Source organism: Cygnus atratus, chromosome 2, assembly GCF_013377495.2.
Source record: "Cygnus atratus isolate AKBS03 ecotype Queensland, Australia chromosome 2, CAtr_DNAZoo_HiC_assembly, whole genome shotgun sequence".
NCBI classification, from domain to species: Eukaryota; Metazoa; Chordata; class Aves; order Anseriformes; family Anatidae; genus Cygnus; species Cygnus atratus.
In genome coordinates, this window is record NC_066363.1 from 59,411,476 (window position 1) to 59,436,067 (window position 24,592).

Here is a 24,592-nt window from a genome sequence, read left to right on the forward strand (position 1 = left end):
GAAAAAAAAAAAAGGGCTCTTGAAAGGCACCATCTTGGAGTAAGGCATCAGCTTGGAGGTGGGAGGAGAAGTCTTGGTTTGGTAAGGAACAGCTTGGTGGACACACTGAGATAGCAGTCTGAATGAACATATTGAAGTGATAGGTGTATCTGTAGTCCCAGCTACCTTTATAGGTGTTTTTCTCAATAAAACATCCATTTAATTTTAGAAGCATGGAGTCTTCTTAGTCTAGCTGACATCACCTTTTAGAATATACCATGATACAGCTGTTCAGCATGGAAAATCAGATGCAGCTGGTTGGCTTGAAATGAATTTATGCTGAACAGAAAATGTTTTTATTGGTGAATGATGGACAGCATGTATGCGATACCCTAGCTAAGTGTACACAGCTTATCAGATCCGTCTGTAAGAATGATAATGGTTATATATATTAAACAAACAAACAAACAAAAGTGTACCAGAAGCGTTAGTAACTGTCAGGGCCTGAATATATACTTCTTTTTAAAATAATCTTGCTGGAAGGATTTTTTTTCTTTTTCCCTTTCTGTGCTTGTACTTTTAATTGAATAAAAAAATAATTCATGCAAGTTGGCAGGGCAGCAACAAAATATATAACCTATTCTGAAGGCAAGATATTTGAAGCAAAATAAATTATTGCTAAGAAATTTAAACCCTGAAGGAGGGATTGAAGAGATGCGAGGATAACTTTGGTTTATGTGGCTGTTGTAGGGTTCTGTCAGCCAAGCCCAAGGTGACAAGTTGTTGACTCAAAAGGCTCTGCAGGAATGTTAAATGGTTATCGTTATTTAATACTTAAGCTCTACTAAGTGACAGACTCTTCTTTACATCTTCAAAACACTTTTCAAGCACGCACTGGTTTGCAAGGCTGGAGGCTGGCCTTTCTTACAGGCGGGCCTTGAGGTCTTAAATCCTGTGATGGAGCTGAGCTGGGGACGGGGGGGGAAGTTACCAAGGGGGTTGTTTCTGCACAGATTGATCTCTGCTCTTTGTGGCATAGAGCAGGTTTCAAGTAGGCTGGTTTACTCTGGGGGTCACTAGCTGGTGAGAAGTCCCTTTTCACCTGTGATTACTGAGGACTGCTCATTTAGAAAGTCTGTATGAAGCTGTCGGTGTGAAAGCTAAACAAACAGCTCCTGGGCCCCCACAGGGTAATCCTGCGACTTTAATGCAGGTTAGGAGAAACCTAAAACCCCTTCATTCCAGGGGCCAGGACTGAATTATGTTTCAGTTTTGGTGTTCACCCTGAGTAAATGCTGTTCTCTTATTTTCATCTTTTGTTGGGAGCTTTGCAGTTCTTACTAAACAGTGAAAAGAGCACATTTTCTAATGGTCTTTGTTAGTAAAGAAAATTAACTGTCGTTAATGGTGCTGTTTTGATTTGATAGTGTTTGAGTAATATATAAAAACATATGTGTATTTGGAAGTCATAGGTGAAAGTTTACTGTCTCAAAGTCAGAGACAGCTCCCCCCTGCATACACATGCATGTTCACTTTTAGGAAACGATGACTTCTGTAAGTCTATGACTTGTACACTTTAATCTCTGCTGAGGAGCTTAATTTTAGGCCCTTCTCTTTCTGTCTTGGCTCTGATTATTGTATACTGCTTTCCCGTAAATTCAGTCACTCGTTTGAGTTCTGTGAAGTATTCTGAATAGTTTTTCTTGCTTTGTTTTGCAGCTAACTTTCAAATTGCAGTAATCTGTTTTATGTTACATGATTATTTCAGCTTAGAATATCTCCACCGCAGAATTTACGTGCTTTATAATTAAGAAACATTTGTAATGAAAAACCAGATCCAAACAATGAAAGGCAAGGACAAGACTTGATCACACATCTAGGGAAAAACCAGCAACAACCCAAACCTCACCATATTAAAGCTCTAATTTTTTTCATCTGTTCAGTTGTTTGTTTTCATCATTAGATGTTCTTCTTTTGCCAATGATACAATAAAATATTTATGCTTCAAATGTACTTCGGAGAAACTAATTTTTGCAACACCTGTGAAACTGTTTCTTAGACCTCTCATAACATCCTTTGCTGCCCCTTTATGCTGAAAGAAGAAAATGTTAGCTCGGCAGAAATCAGCATGAGAATTTAAGACAGTTAAGGTACATTAAAGTCTTTTATCCTCATAAATTCAGAATTTTTCACTTAGGGCTTGCATTTTTTATGAATAGATACTTGGTATATAAAAGTGGAATACGTTCAGCACACTATGAAAAATATCTTTGTTAAGAAAGAAGGAGTCAGGCTGCTAGAAAATACCCATAATACTAGAAAAATATCAAATTATGTGACAGTAGTTGCACATTTTTGAAGCATGACCAAATAACATATCACTCTAAGCATTTCCCTACCCTCTTGTTGTTTTTTCCCCCCTGGAACTCAGAGGAAATGGATACTACACACCCACCCATTCACAAAAATCTTGGCGGGAAGCCAGCTTCCCTCTCTCTTCATCTCGGAGCCAAGCTCCGGTCTCCGTTCCCCTTCTCCTTTCTTACTCCTCTTTGCAGTTGCTGCCTGACAGATTTGTACCTATATCAGCAACAAATGAGCTCTATAAGGCCCTCTTACAGAGGTCTCCTGATAGTGCTCATTATCCACACAGATCCTGTTCCCGTGTTTCCAAAAACTTGCATTTTTGCAGGCCTCTGTCTGGTTGCAGATTTCTTTTTTTCTTCTTTTTAGCTGTTAACTTTATTTCCCGATTCTCCTTCAAATTTCTGCATGTTCTTGTCTGTCATTTCAAAGCGGCATAAGCCGCTGCCAACAAGTGGGGAAAAAAAAGTTCAAAAGCCCTTGCACACATCCGTATGCCAGATCTTTGCCAATACCTCTTCCTCAGCTGGTTTGGCAGCAAAAGCAATACCTGTTATGGCGGCAGTGGCTGCCGCAGCCGCTCCAGATGCTGTAGCTAGAGTGGTGTGGCAGGATTTAAACACACAGTGCAACACCCATCTGTGCCAGTGCCTGGGGGTTTGAGCCTGAAACTATCAAATGAAAAACAGTGTGTACTGAATTGTCCCCATAGTGATTCTCAGCTGCTTGGGGAATGTGGATTTTGGATCGTGTCCAAACTCACGATTTCTTTTTTTTTCCCATGTTGGGGCTAACACCGCATGAAGAGTTGCTGGGATATTAAATAGAGAACATTGGCTGGAAAAGGTCTTCCCGGCAGACACCTCTATATTTTATTTTATTTTATTGGCTGGAAACTCCCTGGCCTGCTTTAGTCTTCAGTCTGCTAAGGGATGGCAAGGTATGAGCCTCCATAGGAGGGTGGATGTGTACATATATGACAATGAATGCCTAGCACAGTGGTATCCTGCGCTAGGTGCTGGCTCTGCTCGTGGCTGCCCTGGAAGTGATGAGGAGTCATCATTAGAGCATTAGTTTAGCATCCTGCCACAACAGGGCTTGTTCTCACTTACGTTTAGGCCATAGGGTCAGCCCAGAGCCTGTGAGTCTGTCAGTTGGTGTGGTTGTGGTCGGTGCTGGTGCTTGTGCCTGCCTGTGCTCAGCCAGCTCAGGTGCTGATGCCACGCGTGGTGGACCCTGTGCAGACTACCCCAGCTATTTGTCCATACATGTAACAAATGCCCCTGGTCCTGATAGAAGTGCTTTCCTTAAAGAACTGTGCACACAAAACAGCACTTAACCAACCCGAAGCAGCCTTGTCAAGCTCCTTCTCCTGTCAGGCCTCCATGAGGCTCCCTGATTGCTTTTAGAGTCTGGTGTGTGCTTTGTTGGGTTTGTGTAAGCAAGATGAGTAAACTGGGTTCTGAGTCAGACAATCTCAGAGTACATAAAGCTGGTCAGCAGTGCAAATCATTTGTGTCCCATTAACGTAGCTCTAGTTACAGCGTAGTCCTCACGCTCCTCCTCATCCACCAGCTCAGCACCAGGGAACAAGGAGCTTCCTTGTGCTCAGGGTGCAGAACTTCGAGCCAGAGCTTTCTCTCTGCTGCGGTCACGTGCACAGGACAAACACCATCCACCCCTGAGCCAAGTGCTTCAGTTAAGAAAGAACTTAATTGCGGATTACTTACAGAGGGTTTGCTGATCCCCCTTCTCCCCCCATTATGCCCTTCTTGGGAAGGGGGAGAGGAGGGAGCAAGACTGTTATTTTCTCTCCAAGCCTGTGTTTGAAAAGGAGAGTCTCCTTTGATTTTTTTCTTTTTCAGAAAGCAAATGCTATGCCAAATTTGTAATCAGATACAAATAGGAACGAATGCCAGAAGTGAAGGCAGCCAAAGGGAGCTTTTCATCTTGGAAACTGCTTTCCCACCTGGCCAGAAAGTCCCTGCATGTGCCTGGCATGATGGTTCAGCCCTCCCTGAGTCACCCAAAAGGGCCTTCCTAGTGCTCAAGTGTTTACTCTGAAATCCATTCAGTCCTGGTTCTTGTCTCACTTTGACCTTCCTAAAATCTTTCGGATGAGAGGGAGCAAAAGGCATGTACCTCTTGTCATGAGGATTTACATGCTACTTCTGCCTAAAAAGGAACAGCCCGAGTGCTCTAGGAAGTGGCTTCTCAGATTTCCATCAGAACAGACCAGCCTTCTGTGTGAAGGAGAAGGTGGTAGTTGCTACTCCTTTTGAAACATCTGCTGTTGGTCTCATCTTCCACTGTACCTCATCATAGGATTGTTCACTGTGTCACAGTTTAAGGTCTGCTGTTGGCGACTGTCTCTGTCGTTGGTTCACCCCCAAGTTCTAACCATGATGTACTAAGGAATCTACAGGCCTACTAAAAATAGCTTTCTGGCTTCCACCTGCTTTAACAATTTGGGATTGTTCAGCAAATTCTGGAGTTCCATTTCAGTGAAATGAAGAAAATGCTAAATATACTTGTTGCTACTTTACAGCCTTGGTTATGTTTGCACATGAGAAAGGGGCAAGCCCCTCTTAATTGCTCTTTGCCTGCATTGGAAGGCAACTTGTGCCACCATTATCGTAAACGTCAGTGAAGTGTTGCCATCTCATTTTGACTAATGAGAGTATGTCACCAAGAGGAATCGAAGAGCACAGACTATTGTTGATGCCAGTTGTTCGCATTCTGCTATCAAGAAAGCTGCTGAACTCAAGCATGATTGAGAGTCTCTCAAGGATGACCCTGGGCTTGGGCATCAAGTAAGAGGTCATTTTTTCCAAAGAGATGTCACCCCAAGTTAAACACTTGGAAGAGACAAGCCATGGTGATCTTGGATCTAAACCAGAGATCTGGATTTCTTCAGCGAATGCTTTTTCTGTGTTTCACTCTTTGAAAGTACATTCATAAGATGTTTACGTGAGTTATTGTCTTTAGCTCATTTGAGGTTTATACTGCTGCAGTATGGGTAGATGAAATGAAACTAATTACAGACTGCTCAAGTAAAGAATGTAGTAGAAGTAAAACTTGCAGAGAAAGATGGGCTGATGGGATTTTCCTTTGTTCCTAGGATTCTTCTCTATACTTGTGCTTCAAATATAGAATGGGGGATTTCCTTATCTCTGAACTGACTCTTCCAAAAAGCTTGTCCATTTGTGGCAAGAGGGTGAACTAAATTTGGAGGGAAAGCTGTAGTCTGTTGGTTGATGTCTGAGATGGAACTTAGATTAGCTCTGGCACCCTTGAACCATCAACTCAAAAAAACCGTGCTATTTGGGTAGGCATAACTTCTTGCAGAAGCTGAGATCACTCAGAAATAAAATTCAGTACGTGTCAGTTAAATACCTAGTCAGGCCAGTGCATCTTCTCCTCATTTCAGCTGATCAAACAGAAGGAAGAATATAGACGCATACGTGCAAACTATTCTTATTTTGCTATCATCAATAATATATAGAATAAATACATGAAAAAAGGGAATAGGGAATGTTGTTGTCTGTTCTGTAGCTTACAGTTATTCCTACCAAAGATTCTTTAAAGACAATGGATAGGCAATTTTCAGCTAGTAGCTGTGAAAGTGCTAGGGAACAAAAAACTGCAACAGAAAACTGTGGAATGTTGTAAAAAAAGTTCTGTGGAAGTGGTCTGTTTCAAGTTGAAGATTGGGGAATGTCATAAGAAACAATAAATTGTTTTTTTTTCCCTTTTGTATTAGAGAAGCCTCGGGCCATAAGCATCTTGAAATAAATGGATATTTTTTCTTTTTTTTTTTTTATCCCTTTGAATGGATCAGAGTTGCTTGAAAAAATCATATTGTTTGTACATAACCCACAAGAGCAGCAGGGTTTAGATTCCTATTTTTAGCATCAGTAAGTTAACCAACTTGGTATGCTGGGAAATCCCCAACTCCTGGCACCTAAAGGTTAATATTATCAGCTCTCCAAGAACTGGTTTAGAAGATATTTTAGTTCCATTAGCTCAGCTTGTGTTATCAGTTGTAATAATAATAGTAAATTTATTGCCTGTATTATCATAGCCCCTCAAAGAAGTGGATAAGACTGTTATTTTCTCTAGTTCTTGCTGAAACTTAAGGGGTTTTATTTCCACTTTAAACCTAAATTCAGCCATTCCACTAAAATGCTCAGAAACGATCTTTCTACCTCACATTTTTTTAATAAGCAATCATCAAAAACACAGATTATAGCCTTCAAGCACAATGTAGAAGAATACTCGACTCTTGACAGAGAGGACAAATAATACCCTTTGTACAGGAAGCATCTATTTAGACAAACAAAAATTATTGCTATGTGTGTTATGCAATTCTGGTATTGACCTGTACAAAAAAAGTTGAAGATAGTCACAGTTAAAACATACAGATTTTAACGCCTGATGATACTGTTTGGAAAAAGGATGTACTGTCCTGACATCCCCAAGTACCTAAGTGTTCAAAATCATAACTTTGTGTATATGAGCATGCAGAACATACATACCTGTTTGACGATCCTGTACCAACATGTGTGCTCGTGTGTGTTTGTGTTGGCTCTTTTTGTTTGCTCACAGGTTATGAAACCTGGGGCTTTCTCATTTTCCAGCTTTTCTCTGCAGCCACAACAGCTGGAAACATACGTGTTTTTTTTTTGTTGTTTTTTTCTTTTTTTAAAGCTGAGATTCTTTCTTAGTGACATGGCTAAAAACACTGGAGCCTTAAGAAAAAAAAATACACTGAAAAGAAAAACAAGAGTCATGATAAAATCACAAGAACTACATTGAAATTAACGATAAAACTCTCATTGACTTAGTGGGACCTGAGTTTCACCCTGAATATGAAAATGACTGGAAATTATGTTTTGAGTCTTTACAAGGTTAAAGTTGTAGTTGCTTGGGTGTCCTAACATTCACATCCGTACTTTACAATAGTCAATTCCCATTAGCAGTAATCCTATCTGTTCCTTTCCTCTTTATGTGACCGTTTGAGTAACTTCAGTGCTCTCATGGCTTGTGAACACTTAACTCCCAGCTATGTGCCGTCAGGCCCTACTGACAAACTTTTGGAAGGATTTTTAGATTTTAGGTGGTTAGTTTTGCCTGAGGGTGTATCTAAGAGAGTACGAGTAGTCCATAGTTCACTCCTTAATGCTGTGCTAGAGCTGTGGAGATAGCATTGGTTGTGCCTTACCAGTGATGCCAGAACGTGCAGCCTACGCGTGCCTGCAGGAGCAGCTCGGGTGCGCAGAGGGGAGGGCAGCCTCCCGGCGCTGGCTTTTTCCTTCCTCCTCCCTTCCTGATTGCTTCTTGGGTCTGAGAGTACGTCGGGAGCTCTTGAGGAGGTCGAAAATCTGTATGCAGTTTTTCTAGAAAGAAACAGCTCAGTGCTTTGTCTGGTGAGGCACGTTGTTGATGATGCAGCTTTCTCTCTTTTTTACGAGCCTCTGCCCTGGCCAATTTAACAACCGGGTTAGATACTGACAGAGGTGGGGTAACCTTGTCATTGGTAAGGGTAAAATTTGATTCCCTTTGTAGAGCCAAATATGCCAAAGCACAGTACCAAAGCAGCACTGCTTTTCCAGTTTAACAGGTTTAGCTTATATTACCGGATTGCCACCGAGTTTACTGTTCCACAGCTCACCCAGGGCTGGCAAGGAACATTTTGGTTTTTCTCTTTGCCTGTGCAGCCGCAGTGATAGTCATCAGGGGCTTTCAGCCCTGCGGATAATCTCTTCGGGGTTATCTTATCATTTACTTACAAACAGACGTGTGAAGTATTTGTGGAAAGGCTTTTGAAGCCGAGTTCCACATGGATGCTGCCGGGGCTGCCGACGGGGCCGTGTTGACACAGGGGCAGAGGATTTCTCTGCCTGGTGTGGTTCTCCTCAAGTGCTAGTATTCTGTGGCTAAACTGTTTGCCTTTCTAATGAAGTGAACTGTTTGTTTGAAATATGTGGTAGAAGGTATTTAAACAGAGACTAAAGTAAACTTTCGGGCTGTTCAAATAAGCCATGCATATCTGGTTTGTGAAGTGAAGGAAAACAATTTGGCTGCAGCTTACCTCTGGGAAGGGCAGTTAGGAGCTGTTTAAATAACAAACTGCGCTGAAGCGGATGTTGCTGCAACCTCTTACAGCCTTTTGCGATAGCTGCTGCTCATGTAGGCATGCCTCGGGATGTTGCCTCGATGGAGAATTTGAAATTATTGTCATTATTTAAAATGGGGATTTATTCATTAGCTGTGAAAACTCGGGTACATTTATATTTGATTAAAACCATCCCAATTAGACAATGGACTGTTGAGAGCCAACATATGCTATTGCCTTTATAACGTCATTAGTAACCCAGAGTCCCCACTTTGAAATAAGATCGTGCCCAAGTACGCAGACATCTGTTTCTGCCTAGCCAGATGGAGGTCAGAAGCATAACTTAAACTGCTAATCCTCATTGTGGAGAGGGGAACAGGAATCTGAGGAAGGTAGTAACAAATGAACTTGGATCCTGCTTCTGGCAAGGCACGAGGTATCAATGGCTGATACAATGCCTGGAACATGCACTGCATAGATCTTGTAATAAGTTTCTACCTAACCGCAAGCACGAGTTCAGAGAGCAGAGAAGGGCTGGAAGAAGTGATACTTTCTGTGGTTACGGCACTTGAGTTCGTCTCAGAGAACCTCGCTGCTATTCCTGACGCTGCCACGGTTTTGTCTAATGGGACTGTTAGTCAGCTAATACAGAATGCTTCTCAACAATGACTGGCAAAATGGAGATCTTGATCATAGCAAATGCTTTTCGCCCCCTACCGTAGCACAAAACAATTAAAACTAGTCATGTGGGGAGTTTAGGAGCAAAGATTTCCAGTGCTATCCAACAGGGACCATATGTTTCCATCCATCATTTATATTTTCTGGTGGAGAAGAAAGCTCCAAGTTGGTTGGGACTACAATGCTCCATCCTCTGGCATTGTTCACCCATGCATTCTCCTCAGGAATAAGGGTAGTCACAACACTTCAGACTCCTTCAGTTCAGCGTAGAGATTAAAACAAACAAAAAGTCCTTATGCTCCCGGAGTGCAATAAATATGCTAGAATTTCAATAGGATCCAAACAAGCAACAATAGTAGCATTAAGAGCTGGCAAACCCTTTGATGTTATTGACCAGAAAAGGACTGCTGTCCTCTCTGTCACGAACATTTAAACTTTTGACCTCCAACCTTTGAGTCAAACAGCTTTTCCATATGGAGTGTTACTATACCTCTCCAAGTGCCACTGCATTTAGTAGAGCATCAAACACTTCACTGGCGGGAAACTGATGCTTAATGTGTTGGAAAAACTCCAAGATTTCCAAGGGGTGTGGCTGAACAGAACTGTCTCTTCTTCTGCTGAAGGGTAAATGAAGTCCCCTGTGAAGTCCCCCGTTTTCCTGTAGCTGGACTGCACAGAAATGCAGAAGGGAGGACTGCTTCTTGGTGGGCAGGGTACACACATCTCAGTTATTTTTATTACCACCGTGTGCTTGATGTTAGCCGTAGACCAAAGCCCTGTTTTGTGCAGTGTGCTGCACAACCATGGAACTAAAAGATTTGCTCTTACAGGCTTGGGAAGTCTTCCTACTCATGCCTCTTAGAGCTGTAGAGGCCCCGCAGGAGGCAGCAGAGCAGCCTGCTGGCGTCCCACGGCTCAGGCACTGCCCTTGGTGAGGCTCTCGCTGAATGTAAGGGGAAGGGTTTTGCAGCCATCTTAGCTCTGAGGCCAGGACTGCACAGAGCATGAGAGGCCAAACTGGCTCACACCAAAGGTCCATCTAGCCTGGCGTCTTTTCCAAGCAGTGACCAAAAGCAGATGCCCAGGCATTTATGTAAGAACAGGGCAGGTGGTTCTCCTCCCCTTGCACCCCCAAGTACTCTCCCAACTCCCAGTCATTTGCAGTCCAGGAATTTCCTGGTCTGGAAGCGGTTTCTACATATTTGGACCCCTACTGCATTTCTCTTCTGTGACTTTTCCCACGTTCCCTTGAGGCCATTTAAACTTCCAGAATCCGTAGCCTCCTGTGGCAGTTGGCAGTGGGGCAGGGAATGGTGGGCTGTCTGCCTGATCCTCATTTGGCCGTCTTTCCTCTCCACTGGCTCTTGTCTCCTAGTAGCATCCTTGGCTTCTCCTTAAGGATGTAAGGATGAGAATGAAAAGCAGTGACTTCCTCTTTAGTGCTCCCTTACTGCATGGCGGTACAGAAGAACAGTCCTTTCTCACTCCTCTCACATTTGTGGGGTTGTGGTCCAGCTACGTCTACTTTTTTCTCATCTTGTCCCGTAAAAAACAATCTGAAGAACACTGATGTCCATAGGCAGGTAATGTAACTTTGCTTCCAGTCAGCCTGGACTAAGGCAGGAGAAGACGATGTTGCTATAATCATCTATATTAGTGCCAAAAAGCTCAGTTATGAACTGGGGCCCTATAGCAGCAAGTACTGTAGACACAATGCAAAGACGGAGACTGCTGTGAAGAGTTTGAACATGCTTTTGTGCTTTTGCTATGTAGAAAGATCTTTGCTAATGCTGAGGGCTGCTTTGCCTACTACAGTATTTTTATGCTTCTGCCTGCTCACATCTATGTTCTTCCATGTTTCCTTTTCTCTCTTTAATGGTACCATTTTTCCTCCCTGGTGAGACTGGGCCTACCCACGCAGTCTGAGCAGCGAGGCTTGTGCCAGCTGGACACGGGGCAGGCAGGAGAGCTCAGGAGATGTGAGTGAATGTGACCCAGCACAGCGTCCTGGTTTGAGCTGCTGTGCTGCCAACTCAGGGCTGTCCTCACAGGGCATAAGGACCCTGAGCCAGTCTTGTCCACTCTGATTTCTCCTCACTGAGCTAACTTCTTCTTTGTGTGTTTAAAATAGTGTGTTCAGACATGTGTGCCCTTCATCCTGTTCCTTGGCATTGGTGCTACAAGTGGGTGATATCTTTGTGCGTGAGGACTCTGGTGCTTTTGGTAAACAACACTGTGTTCCCAAAGTAGGAGAAGCACAGGCCTGACCCTGCCATCAGATCAGCAGAGAACAAGAGAGGAGGAGAGTGAAGCTGTGGGTACGGCTTCATGAGAAACTTGCCATGTGTTGTGGAAACAAAAGCCCTACAGTGGGGAAAAGGAAACTGGGAGGAAAGCTGGGCATGGACGGGATCCTCACAATAATCCAGCAAAAAGCACAATTATATCTAAAGCTGTTCGGTAATGGTCTCATCCTCTGTTTGTATATTAGGAAATTATTAGAAGTTGTCTGTAAAGAAAAACAAACCTAAAACGATCATGAGCAAAACCCAAGAGAGATTTGTAAAGAATGAGCAGTTTTAAGCAGTTGAACTATTCTTTTTAAGGAATTAAATAATGAGTAGACGGAACATGGTAGGTTTAATTCTCTTGTTTTAGCTCTTAATTAGCACTTTTGATTGAACTGTCAGAGTGCTTCAGAAAGGACATCTCTGTGCTAACAGTGGCCAGACTGAGGCACAGACAAGGGACGTAATTTGACTAAGGCCCTTTTCAATAAAAATATTTGCCTCGTGAAGCTTGGCTTGAAAAACTAACACAGATTGGCTTGAATATTGACAATATGACATTCTCAAAAATAGCCTGAATGAGTGCTTAGGATAGATGTCAATATGGCAAATTAAGGGAACTTGCCTTACTTTCCATCTTCTGTAATGATCTGAAACAAAAAGTACCTAGCATAAAAATGAAATACGTGGCAGAAACTCTCTAAGAAGCTGAGGGGGAACATGAGGGAGCAAGGACGAAGAAAACAACTCAGACTGAAGTCAATGTCAAGAAGTAACAAGCAAGAGCCAGTTTCTGTCTTTACTTTGCTTGAGCAGTGCCAATTTCACTATCAGTCCCCTAGAAATTGTGGTGTAGGTTGCTACCACATCGCAAAGGCACTTTCTCACAGTGGGAAGATGAAAGATAATGGTACATGGGAATGTGTGTAGAAACACACACCCCTGCTGGAGAGAGAAATTTGCAGAAATAGGTTATTTGGCTTACAAATTTCTAAGACTTCTTCCTCCTGAACAGTGTCATGTCAGCCTACAAGAAGACCCGATGCCCTAGAGTGCAAGAGTGATAACTATATAGCTCTCCCAAGCTGGAAGGAACCCAGGGAGCAAAACCAAGTGACTGTGATTAATTTAGAATATGGACATAAAGATTAAAGAATGCAATAAATGTATATTACTGAGTGGCCTGAGAGCACGTGCAATAACTATCTACTCATCTGCAAGAGCTTGAAGAGTGTAAACACCACAGAAGGAGAGTAATTGCTTAGGATGGTACAGAAAGAAGCGAAATAATTATGAGTATTTGGATGAAATTTAAAAAAAAAATCAAGTTGAACAGCAGGGAAAAAAAGTCTCGCCGAGACCTCATCTGATTGTGCATCCAATAGAATCTGAACTGTTCTAATATCTAAAAATAAACATAATTGATCTAATTATACTTTTCCCTCTCTAATTCCTATCATGCCATAAATTACTCATCAAAGCTGCTAAGTATAACCTATTCCCAAGTCTTTCACCCTGTGGTCCAGAACCTCAGCTGCTGGAAAGCTGTTTAGCCACAGTGATTTGCATCGTGCTGTTCTGATACCCAACTGTTCACGATTTGACCTTTGAAGTAGCTTTTAGACTTGATTTTGCTACACGGAAGAATACACACGTCTCCAAAGTGTTACCTAAACAGGTAACATTTTCACATTGACTCCCAGCATTCTTTTACCAACTTCTAAAAATGTCACCAAAGCTTGTTTAATTACCCAACTTTTCTTTATTCGCTCCCACGTCAAATCAGAAGCATACAGGGATATTTATGGAATTTTTCAAGGCTTTACCTTACTGTTACCTCTCCGTAGCCACATTTACACCTGCATCTTGCACATATCTGTAATCACTACGTTAATATATGTGGCTGACATCAGGGTGCTCAGACTTTCCTTGACCAGTGCTGAGCCATATATAATAACCAAGCTGCTGTATGGCAGCTCATCACTCCCACTGGTCAGGGAACCCCTGTTCAACCTCTGCTTGGGGTTAGTTTTGAGTTGTGAGGTTTCTCTTTAGCTCTCTTCTGTGTAGGTCAGGATTTATTTATTTTATAATCTTTTCATTTCCTTAGTTTCCACTTTGCAGCCCACCTTCAACCACTGAAATTTTCTGTATGTTACAGAATGTGTATACACATGTACCTATGTACAAAAGTATTTGTGTGTAAATGTACAGACATACAAAAATGTGTATGTACGGTGGTTTTGTGTCCAGTTATTTGCTGCCCTTAGAGGAGAGGATGCTGAAGATAAGATAATTATACACATATATAATAAAAGGTGGGAAGCATTCCTGAGCATCAGGATTAAGCCACTTGCCTGAGGTAGTCGAGTTAAACAAGGGTGATTGTGTTGCTTTCCGTAATTCTGGTGGGGCTTATTTGTAGTTGCAGAGGATGCATTGATGTGTGGTAGCACAAGAAGTTAGGGAGAACAACAGCAAAAAGAAAAGCATGTTGCAAGGCAGAAGATAAATTATTTTTTCACTGAAGAGAGTCCATTTGAGGTAATGGAGGGAGGGATTTCTTTTGTCAGTTTCCTGGCAGAGGACAATTTGTCATTTTCTTGTGGAGACCACGTTATTAAGTTTGTTAAGAAACGCTGCATGGGATCCAGAGGTTATGAAAAAGATGAGCTGTGCTGTACCCAGAGCCAGCTGCATTAGATGAAACATTTTCCCTCCAAGTAACTTGGTAACGAGGCCAAGATGTCTCATCATTGTCTTTTTCCTGAAAGCGTGGGCCAATGTACAGATGGTGGCTATACGCGACTTGCTAATGTTCATGAGGGTTTTCTGAGGTTGCTTGTAGGCAGAAGCAGCCAGTGCTGCTTGCTGGGAGGAAGGCGCTATTAAGGTGGGCTATTCCTGCTGTATTTCTACCCATTTGCTGTTTGTTCTTGGGGAAACTGTGTCAGGGTGCCTTGATTTTCCTTCTCTGAAAAATGTTTTCCCGGGGGGAGCTGTGGGGCAGTGCTTCTGACAGGCAGTGCTGCGTGCACCCTGCTCAGCTGGGCAGGAGCATAATCACTGCCTGATCAGGGCAGCACGCACGGCCCTTTGGTTACTGGTAAGTGCATCCCAATGGACACAGTCATTTGTAAGTCACCAGCTTATGATGAACCACAATTTATATTTTTAGAGGATGTGAGAATCATGAGTTCAAGGTGTTTTGTAGAAGTAGCATATTTATTACCCTAGAAGCCTGTCTCTTACTACTCTTTCTTTTTTTTTTGAGCAAAGGGTGCGCTGAAGTGAGCTGAATGGACTTGAGGAAGTTTATTTAGTATTCCAGAGGACAGTCCTGCTTCTCAGACAGCAGAGTTGCGGTGACAGGGGGGAATAATAAGGCATTCAAACTGAAATCAATCCAGCAGCTCTTTAGCCAATACCTGCAGCAAATTTGGCATATTAAAGACCTCTTGGTGCCAGCTGATGAAATCATTTCCAGCCACTTTTCTTCCACCACACAGATAACTGCTCCTCCTTCAAGTGTCTGGCATGATGGTTGTTGTGGAACTACTGAAAACAATAAAACATGTTCCCACAAGGTGTTTAAGTGTACAACCTAAAAAGGGGTAAAGTGGATGCCAAGGATCCCAGTTGCCCTGAAGTCTTCATTTTCAGCTTTGCAAAGGTAGACATTATTTTTTCAGCTGTAACAAGAGGCACAGAGCTGGAGCTGTGTTCTGGTTTGTGAGGTTTGGGCTGGAACTCCTGTGGTTTATATTTAATATCAATCTATGGGTTCAGCAAACAGAAGCAGAGGATAGGGAGGGAATTCTATTCATTGTTATTAAACACAGACACGTAGAAGGGACAAGGTCTGATTGAAAACTGTGTTTTTCAATGAAAGTGTTACACCTACTGCATGTTAGCACAATTAACGTATAGTGTTTCTGAAATAGAGAGAACTTACCAATTAAAAAATATTTCTCTCCCTTTCCCTCTGTCCACTTGGAGCTTTAACCCATTTATTTGCCTTTTTATGGTTTTGCCGTGGCTTTTTCTTCTTTGTTTTCCCCTACTTAAAAGCTCATTCTCTGTAAAGTCAGACAGCGAGTGGTCCCATTCAGGTCAACACTACGGTCTCCCCGCTGGAAGCGTGCACGCACCCACAGACGCAGAAAAGCCTCCTGAGATAACCGGCCGTAACACATCTGTGGATCAGCCTGCAAATAAGCTGTGCTTCAGATGGCAACCAGCACTGCTGGAGCAGCAACTCCAGTCACCGTGGGGAGACTCTTCAAAGTGCACGGAGTTAAGTGCATGCATTACCGTGTGGATGTGGCTCAGTCATTTTTCTTCCTGATTAAAGCCTTTGTATAAGCATAAGTAGAGAGCATAACTCACCCTGGGTTGAAGGAGAACTAAAAAAGTCCCCCAAAGACAACAGGACATGCTCTTATTGAGCCCTAATGCAAGCTGTAATTAAAAAAAAATCCAAAATAAGGTCTTTGCTTGGCAAAAAACCCACCTGATTCTTGCCATAAAACCTGGCAATACCATTAAGTTCAGATCAGTTGAAGCAAATGTGCGTGAAGAAACAGTGGTGCCCCTAGGGACTCTGCAAACCTGAATATTAGAAAATTCCCATCTGGTGATCAGCTTATGAACCAAAGGAAGTGTAGAAATTTGCTGGCAAACTCTTCAAAACTCTTCTGCGTATTGAAAAGACATTAGTGGAGAGGCTATATTTTGCTTGGTATTGTTTCTGTTACATCTGGTATGAAATCTTGGTACCACTGAGTTCAGCATCAAAACCCAAATGAATTTTAGTGGGGAGAAGATTTCACCTCAAATGAGGTTACATCTGAGATGCAGTTTTGCACCTGGCTTAGTTCTGACATGTAATTTGGTGAGCTGATTGTTCTGATGACAAACGTGCTAAAATACAACAAGCGCTTCCTGTCCTGTGCTTGAATCCCGTGTTCGCTTGTGCCATGATCTCACAATGCAGGTGCAGACGTTGGGGCTGCACTGAATGTGTTCAAGCTGATTCAGGCATTTTCTACAGTAGCAAATGTTTTCTCAACGTGCTGAGAAATGCAGTCTGTCATTTCAGCAGCCATCTTCCTCAAGGGTTTGGCAAGGATCACAAGGTGCTTGAGCATATTGGTTAGCTGAGGGCACTCTGTTTTACATGCCTTGCCACCAAAGCCCAACTCCCCAAATGTAGCGATCCCCTAACTGAATAAGGCGAGAGACTACAGCGTCAACAGAAAAGTTATCTGTAACGTCAGTGAGCTTTGGGGCAGTCTGACCTCTTCAGCATTGTCCTAGGGTGTTGCATACCGTCCCTAGGGGGGTTTAAGGAAAGGTTGGATGTGATGCTTAGGGACATGGTTTAGTGGTGATAGTGGTGGTAGGGAGCAGTTGGACCTGATGAACTTGGAGGTCCTTTACAACCTTAATGATTCTATGCTTTGAGCCAGTGTGAATGATCTGCCCTTCCACCGAATCTTGCAGTGAGTCACTGCTGGCTGGCTGCTGCATCCCTTTAGACGTCTGTTCAGATGTACTCTTCAGCACCAAGGAACATACATACCTGTCATTTTTCCTAGTTTCTTTCCCTTGATGCTGCAGAGGAGCCATAGGTTGCTGACTTTCAGAGAACAAGTGGAGATGTCTTCTTTCTTTCCTGTATAGGAGTGATTGTAATTTGAGAGAGATGATCCTATTCACTTTCTTTAAGGAGGTAAGAAAGATTCTTGAAGAAGCACGTTTTGCACAACAAAAAGTCAGCATAAATTGACATATTTTCCAGAAAGTCTCACCAAGTTGAAATGGATTGGTTTGCAGCATTTCAGACAGTTTTATCTCCCATTTTGTTTTAAAGAGACTCTGTTCACTATGTAGGAGACCGAAGAGCGTCTGAAGGAAGCTTGCAGCAGCAGTCAGCAGAGAATTCAGGAGAAGGCAACAGATACCATGTTCAGCAATATGCGAGGAATGTGTTTAAGTGTATTTCCAGTACCTTGGCATGTCCTTAAGAGTTCTTGAAAATAGCGAGAGTTAAACACAGAATCGGATACTTCTGCTGAATGGAAGTCGAGGGCTCCAAATACACAGGCAGCATCTGTCTGTCCTGACTCCTGTGCTGCATGCTTACGTCAGGGTGTCTCTGCAAGGATGTAAGGGTTTCTTGAAGGATTTGTCCAGGAATTCATAGTTGCCTTTGGATGTCTATAAGAAAGCTGCCTGGCAGATGCTGTGCTAGTCTGCATCTCAGCCAGAATTTTTAAGAAATTGCAAATGGCAATAAATAATTTCCTTAGCAGGATAGGAAGGTTCCTATTTGCTAAGTGTAAGAGTTTTGCTCCTCCAACTTTAAATGGGAAACATGTAAATGTCACCGTAGTCAGAGCAGGTGCCCTGGCTTTTGCACTGAGTTGCCCCTGGTTTTCTAAATAGGTAGAGCACCCTGAACAGCAAAGAGTTGGGTAGGTGCAGTTTCAATTCCAACCTGTGAGTAGTCTGACTTGCTCTTTACTCAGCTACTGCACAAATAGTAGTGCCAGGATGTGCTCATAGTATTACAGTGGTGGTGTCCTTAATGAAGTAGTTTACTGGGTGGCATATGAAAAAGTAATGGGAAGCTGGCTGGGGCTTGTGTTAGTGCTTTGTAAACTTCTTAATACGTATTTCCATATAAATGCATATCAAGCAGTTACATTTTTATGGAGTTTCAGGTGAACTCCAAGTGAAGCCCTAGATGATGAGTGTGTTTGCAGGTCTCTGATGCAAGAGTCTTTCCGTGTAAATATTCAATGCTCTTAAAAATGGAGTGATTTTGGCCTCTCCAAGCATGTAGTATTCACTGCTTACCTCTGTGCTGAGGGCTTACTGAAACATGGCAGGATCTGAATTCCCTCCATAAAACTGACTCCACTGGTTCTGCACATTATTCTCCCTGTCTTCCATTTAGCGCGTTAGTTTGCTGACAGTAGAGTACACAGCACTTAGCAGCTGGTTTGTGGAACCATCAGTCAGGAAATTATATGATAAATAGGAGGTAGCTGGGTTTAGTGGCACTTTATTCTGCTCCAGCAGTTTTAGCCTGACTTTGGAAAAGTCATCATGTGGTTTTTCTTAAGGTTTGCAACAGGAGATGGCTACAGTGTAGTAACTTATTACACATACACTTGAGTTATGATGTTCCCCAGCTGTATTGCTCATGTGTAAATAATAAACGGTGAGATGGATAATTATGTTGGGTTTTGATATGCAGCTCTGCTCAGTTGGTGCAGGGCTGATGGAGACAGCTCCCTGTGCCGTGATGGAGTACGGCTGCTTCCCAGATGGAAACTGCAAACAAGATGCAACCAAGATATACAAAGGATCTTAATGTGAGAGGACTCAGAAAGGTGTTCCTGGAGATTTATGTCCCATGTGTTAAATACAACTTGTTGGTGCTCTGCGCTGCACCAGCCCCGCAGAGGGGAATACCATTTTTGAGTCATTTAAAAGGCATTCTCCATTCCCCAGATAGGGGATGATAGATGACTGCATTCAGCTTCAGCGCTGGCCCTCCGGAGGGTTAAATGGCGTTTTGCTGTACAAATGCTGGCACTGCATCTCAGGGGTAGGTGCTCAGCATGGGGCAGCGAGGAGGCTCCGTGGCCTCGGCCAGCTGGCACCCCTCCTGCCTGAGATGGAGAAGGGTGCCAAAACCTTTGTGGTCTCACCTGTGCTCCCCAGACCTACAATTTTAGATGCGCAGGGCAGAGGAGGACTGCGGGAGAGGTAGGGAAGGCCATCCTCATTGGAAGTGGGGGAGTTTTTGCGGTCAAAGGCCAGACATCTGGTTTAAAACCTGCTCTCTTCATCTTGGGCTAAAGCAGTCAATACCAGCAAGGCAGGGAACAGGAGAGGTGAGCAGGGAGATACACTCAAAAACACGTCCCTTGTTCCCCTTTTCCCGTGTACACGTTGCTGGCTGGCGAAGAATGCATTTTGTGAGGTGGAAGCAAGCATCCTCCATTCAGACGACAGCTGTGTGCTCGCTGGGCTCTCTGGTTATCCGTGACCTCCTGTTCCTCGTGCTGAAGTCCAGTTTGTGTAGCAGAACTGGAATGAAAGCTACCATGAGGTCGGGTTCCCAGCTCCCATTAGTAAGCCACAATTATTTTTCATTTATGGTGCTAAGCCCTGAGTCAGTACATGGCAGAAATGTGCTGTGGCTGATTGCATGCTAGCTGATGTTTCACAAAAACAAGCCCTGAAACTGGGCAGGCAATTTCAAATATTTCCAGATTTCCCTGAAATATTGGAAATATTTCCTCACAACGTACGTGATTTTCCCTTCATCCCCTGTGTTTGTTCCCTGAGGGCCATGATTTTTGTTACTCTAGTTTTTCCTTCCCTCTTCAAAACAATAACAAACCAACCCAACTTTATACAAATGCCAAGGGGAAAAATCCTTTTTTTATTTTTATTTTTTTACCATCACTAGTTGGCATGAGGCAACTGTTTCCATAGATAACATAATCTAAGAAGAGGATTACATTTTGATGAATAGGAAAGGCGGGACATAGGAAGAGAAGATACCATAAGAGTCAGCAGGCAAAACTGAAACAGGCTTGGTTTTACTGCGAGTGCATAATTAAAGATTTTTTCTTTCTAGAAGCATTTTAGTAAATCCATGACATGACCTAACGTCTGTACTTGTTAGCTTTTAGTGTCGGATAAACACATGACTTCATCTCAAGTGGCAATCAGGTAATAATTGGGCAGGATCTGTTTGTTTTGTGCCTTTGGAGAGGCTCAGCACTTCTCGGGGAACTGTTTGAGTTTCGTGCACTTGGGATGCAGCCGGGAACGGCACGGACTGACCCGCAGCCTTCGCGCACGCCAGTGGCAGAGGTGCTCATCCAGAACCAGGAGGCGATTCTGCCGCAGGCGTGGTGGGGAGACGTGGGGTGGGCTTGTGCTCAGCCCCTCCGTGAGAGCCCCAGCGGGAGGTGGGGGCGAGCAGGGGTGGCCCAGGTGCATTCCCCCTTTTGTCAGCCTGGTCGCTGAGGCTCTCCGGAAACAGTAGGGAATGGGTTCGTGGCAGCTGCGAGCCCCATCCTTGGAGGGAACGGGGCAGGGGTGTATGGCAGCTGAGGGTCTCCGGGTCTGCAGCCACAGGGACAAAGCAAGCACTCGTCCTTTTTAAGAGCGGTGCACGGAATGAACCCCCTTGTCCTTAGGCTCATTCCTCCTGATGCGTCTGTCTGTCCGTGCGATGCAGTTAAGCATCTCTGGTACGGCATTTCTCAGTTGCATTTCCCTCTTAACTTCGTTTTCTGATTTCCTCCAGATTGTCATTTCTCAGCAGGCTGCTTCAGTTTTTCTTTCCGTTGTAGGACTGTGCACATCTCTGAGGGTATACATTTTTATTGTATTGTGTTCTCTGCCTTCACTTTTCTTCCTGGGATATATTTTCTTGTTTTAATAAAAAATAAATCAGGAATGCTTATGAAAGGCTTGATGGTCCTTTTGATCTGACACTTCACATATGGGCGCATAATTATTTATTAAAGATTTCTTTATGTCCCTTTCCATTTAAGCTATAAAAAGAGAATAGTGAAATTAGTAAGTAGATATTCATGCAAATACAGTGGGCCAAACGCTCAGACAGACCTGACTGACTGCAGCAGGAAAGCAGAATTTGACCTGTAAGTTTTAGAGCTGTTGGCACACATTTTAACTATCTTTTCTGTTTTGATCAATGTTATTTCTAAAGAGTCAGCAGAGATACTCAGATCTAGGAACCTCGCTTGTTTTTTTCAGATCCGCCTCACCTCTTTCCAGCATTCCACCCTCCTGTGCCAATTGATGCAAGACATCATGAGGGACGCTACCATTATGAACCATCTCCCATTCCTCCTCTGCACGTGTGAGTATTCAGTATTTCCTCTCTGCTTCAGTTGACTATGCTGCCTTGAAGAATGGGCAAGTATATGAATCTTTGCCATGCTTAAAACCGTGCACCTGGAGCGCTTTGCCAGTCTAGCTGAAGAGAGAGATTTACTTTTAGAAAGCATAGAGGGTATCTGTTTATGAAGCAGAACCAGGCTGGTGCTGGAGGAATTCCTGTTCTAGTAGGTGGCTGGCAAGTGTTACCTATATATTCTGCTGACATTTATTCTGTGTGCTGTCATTCTATAAATACTAAATTAAAAAGTGCCGAACCCTGTGAAATACAGCCAGGCAAAACGTGTATTTTGTCTGGATTAGGCTTGGGATTCTTCATAGCTAAAATTCTCTCTTGTGCCAAAGGTTCTTTTTCCAGTGAATGCTATGAAGCATAATGAAATTTTTGGTAAATTTTCATAGTCCCTGTTGTGTGCACGCACAGGCAATCGGTTGATTGATGGGAATGTCACCCAAACAAAATGGCAAATGTGATAGAGCACATGGTTTACACAAAGATAAAAGAAATGAATACCAGTGATAACATGCATTAGAAAAGGGTGGTAGTGGTGAAATCCTGTAGAAATAAATATTATCTTATTCTATATGTGGAGACAGATATCAGCATTGTAGAATAAAACAGTTGTGTCCAGAAATCTGCTATATAGTATTAAAAATGAAGCTGAAAAGCAAGGCTTAGTACTTTGCTAAAAGGCTTGATATATACATTTAATCATATCTACTAATCACCTCTCATACTGAGAAAATAAAAGAAGAAAAGCACAAGTAATACTTTGAAGAATAATGTGAGTTGTTTAGATGGCAGATTGCTTTGCTATGGCTATTAGTTACAGCTGTGTAATTACATATATGCAGAAGAAAAATGAAGTTGTTTTAAAACAAGTCCTCCTCTGTGAGCAGAATTAATTGATATTAACAATCCTAACTACATGCCCAAGTACACACACAATATTTTACTAACAGTTTTTTTGGATCAGTCTTCTATTACTGAATTGTAATTTTAGAGCAGATTTGCCTGGAGGTAAGTAATAAATCTGTGTTGCAGTCTTCTTGGGCATTAGAGGAAAAGTGGGTATTTATAGAAAGGGAGAGTGCAGAAACTTGTGATTTATTCCTGAGTTCCTCTGATGCATCAGTATCTACACTGCTGTCAAACACGTTATAAAGTATACTCAAATACACATTTAAATTTGCTGCTAAAAACGTTGTAAACTGAAGGAGGCAGGCTCATACAGTCATTACAGTCATCCTAGATTTTGCAGTGCATGTGAACATTCTAACTAGACGTTTCTTGCACTTTTTTTCCATTGTTTTCAAAGCAGAAGGAAATAACCTGTGGCTGGGAGCTCAGGAAAGGGTCCTGCTCCTTCTAAAGCTAATGGGAAATTTGTTGTTGTCTTCAATGTGAGCAAGACCACCGTAGGAAGCCCTAGGAAGCAATTCCTGCATTGTTGCAAACAAGTGTACCAGTTCCATGGCTTGCCAGAGCAAGGGCAGCAGGCCTGAGCCTGGTCAGCCGGTGAATTAGATCCAAAGTGGATCACTGACATGTTTTAACTTATGTTAGCAGAGGGACTTCTTCCGAAATCTGGGCACCAGCTGCGAGCCTCCACTGAGGCTTCTGTGTCCCATGCTGGGTGGGGCCCTGTCTGGCCCCCATGATGCACCTGCAGGCAGGGGCTTTTGCGTAGGTACATTGCCATCCCCTGCTTTGGGTGACGATGGGAAGTTGGGAGTAGCATGTATACTGATAGAGTGCCAGGGTTCCTGTAAGAGCTCCTAAAGACGTTGCCTCCTTTGGAGTTCGGCGGTACTCCCCTCTGGCGCTGCGCTTGGTTGCTGGAATCAGAGCAGTGAGTCACGCACACCCGGCACCCCGGTACCCTGCTGGCCCTGCCTCAGAGCTGTGACTCAGCTGGGCCCTGCAGAGGCTTGTAAGAGACCAGGAGATCTTAACACAGTGCCGTATGGCTGCAGGCAGTTGCTTTAGAGACATGCTCTGATATTGGCCCAAGCTCTAAGCTGAAAATTTCCTTGATATTGGCCATTTATTTTTCCATAAACTCCTGTCAATTCTTCTGCTCATTTAGTTTATGTCACCATTAAAATGATGAGCTGTAATAGATCCTTGGTCCATTATGATCAGTGTAATTAAATGTAAATTCAGAATTACACAACTTAAAAAAAAAGTCTGTTGGACTCAAAGAGCTTCTTTGTAGGTTCTAAGGTTTCTCATGCTTTAGCGGGTTTCAGGAATATATTTTAATGTTTGTATGTGACAGACACCAACAGTTTTCTTGTGAGTTTTACAGACCCTGCTGTAAGTATCACTTAGGAATGTTAGATTTGGGATCTTTTGGAAATTGTTTGGACTGCAGTCCTAATGCCATAGAAAGAAAGGAAGGAAGGAAAGGAAGGATGGAGGGAAGGAAAGAAAAAGAAAGGGAAAGAAAGAGGGAAATGGAAGGAAAGAAGGAAAGAAAAAGAAAAAAAAAGAGAAAGAAGGAAAGGGAAAGAAAAAGAAAGAAAAAGAAAGAAAGAAAGAAAGAAAGAAAAAAAGAAAGAAAGAGGAAAGAAAGAGGAAAGAGAAAGAGTGAGAGAGAAAGAAAGAAAGAAAAGAAAGAAAGAAAGAAGGAAAGAAAGAAAGAAAAAAGAAAGAAGAAGAAGAGAAGCAGAAGAGAAGCAGATATGAGAAGTTACTTGAGAATTCTGAGAGAAAATGGCTAGAACACCAATGAGGATACATGTTTACCCACAGTTTCATCAATTACTTCATTGCATGAGTGGTTTTTCTCCTTGGCTTCATAGCACCTTCAGATGTGGAAAAATAAAAAATATAAAAATAAAAAAAGCAAAAGAATTGGAATAATTCCAATTATCCAAGCTCCTAGAAATGTGTTCCAGAACCTGTCAAGCCTTAGTGAAATTAGTTAGGAATAAAAAGTGCAGAAAAAATGTGGAGGGGGCCTTGACCACATGATATCTACAACATATGCACATAGTTTTGAACAGTGGCCAAATGAAAAAAAAAAAAAAAACAAGTGGAGGAATTTTTAAGGTGTTACAGGTCTCTTATGTACTTCCAGCTCTAAAGATATACACATATTTATATGTATGATTTTTGTAGTTTAATTGCTGATGGGCAGAACTATATCCCAAATTTCACCCTGGAGCCAAATTTTATAACTGAGTTATAAACCCCTAAAAC

At 42.7% G+C, this 24,592-nt stretch overlaps 1 protein-coding gene across 2 annotated transcripts in view; it reads left to right on the forward strand.

The window, feature by feature from the left end:
- Window positions 1-24,592, forward strand: part of GLI3 (GLI family zinc finger 3) — a 212,244-nt gene that overhangs the window by 91,836 nt on the left and 95,816 nt on the right. For both annotated transcript variants that reach the window (XM_035552540.1, XM_035552541.2), the window contains exon 4: window positions 21,241-21,346. In XM_035552540.1, coding sequence (XP_035408433.1) covers window positions 21,241-21,346 — 106 coding nt within the window. The remainder of the gene's footprint in view (window positions 1-21,240; window positions 21,347-24,592) is intronic.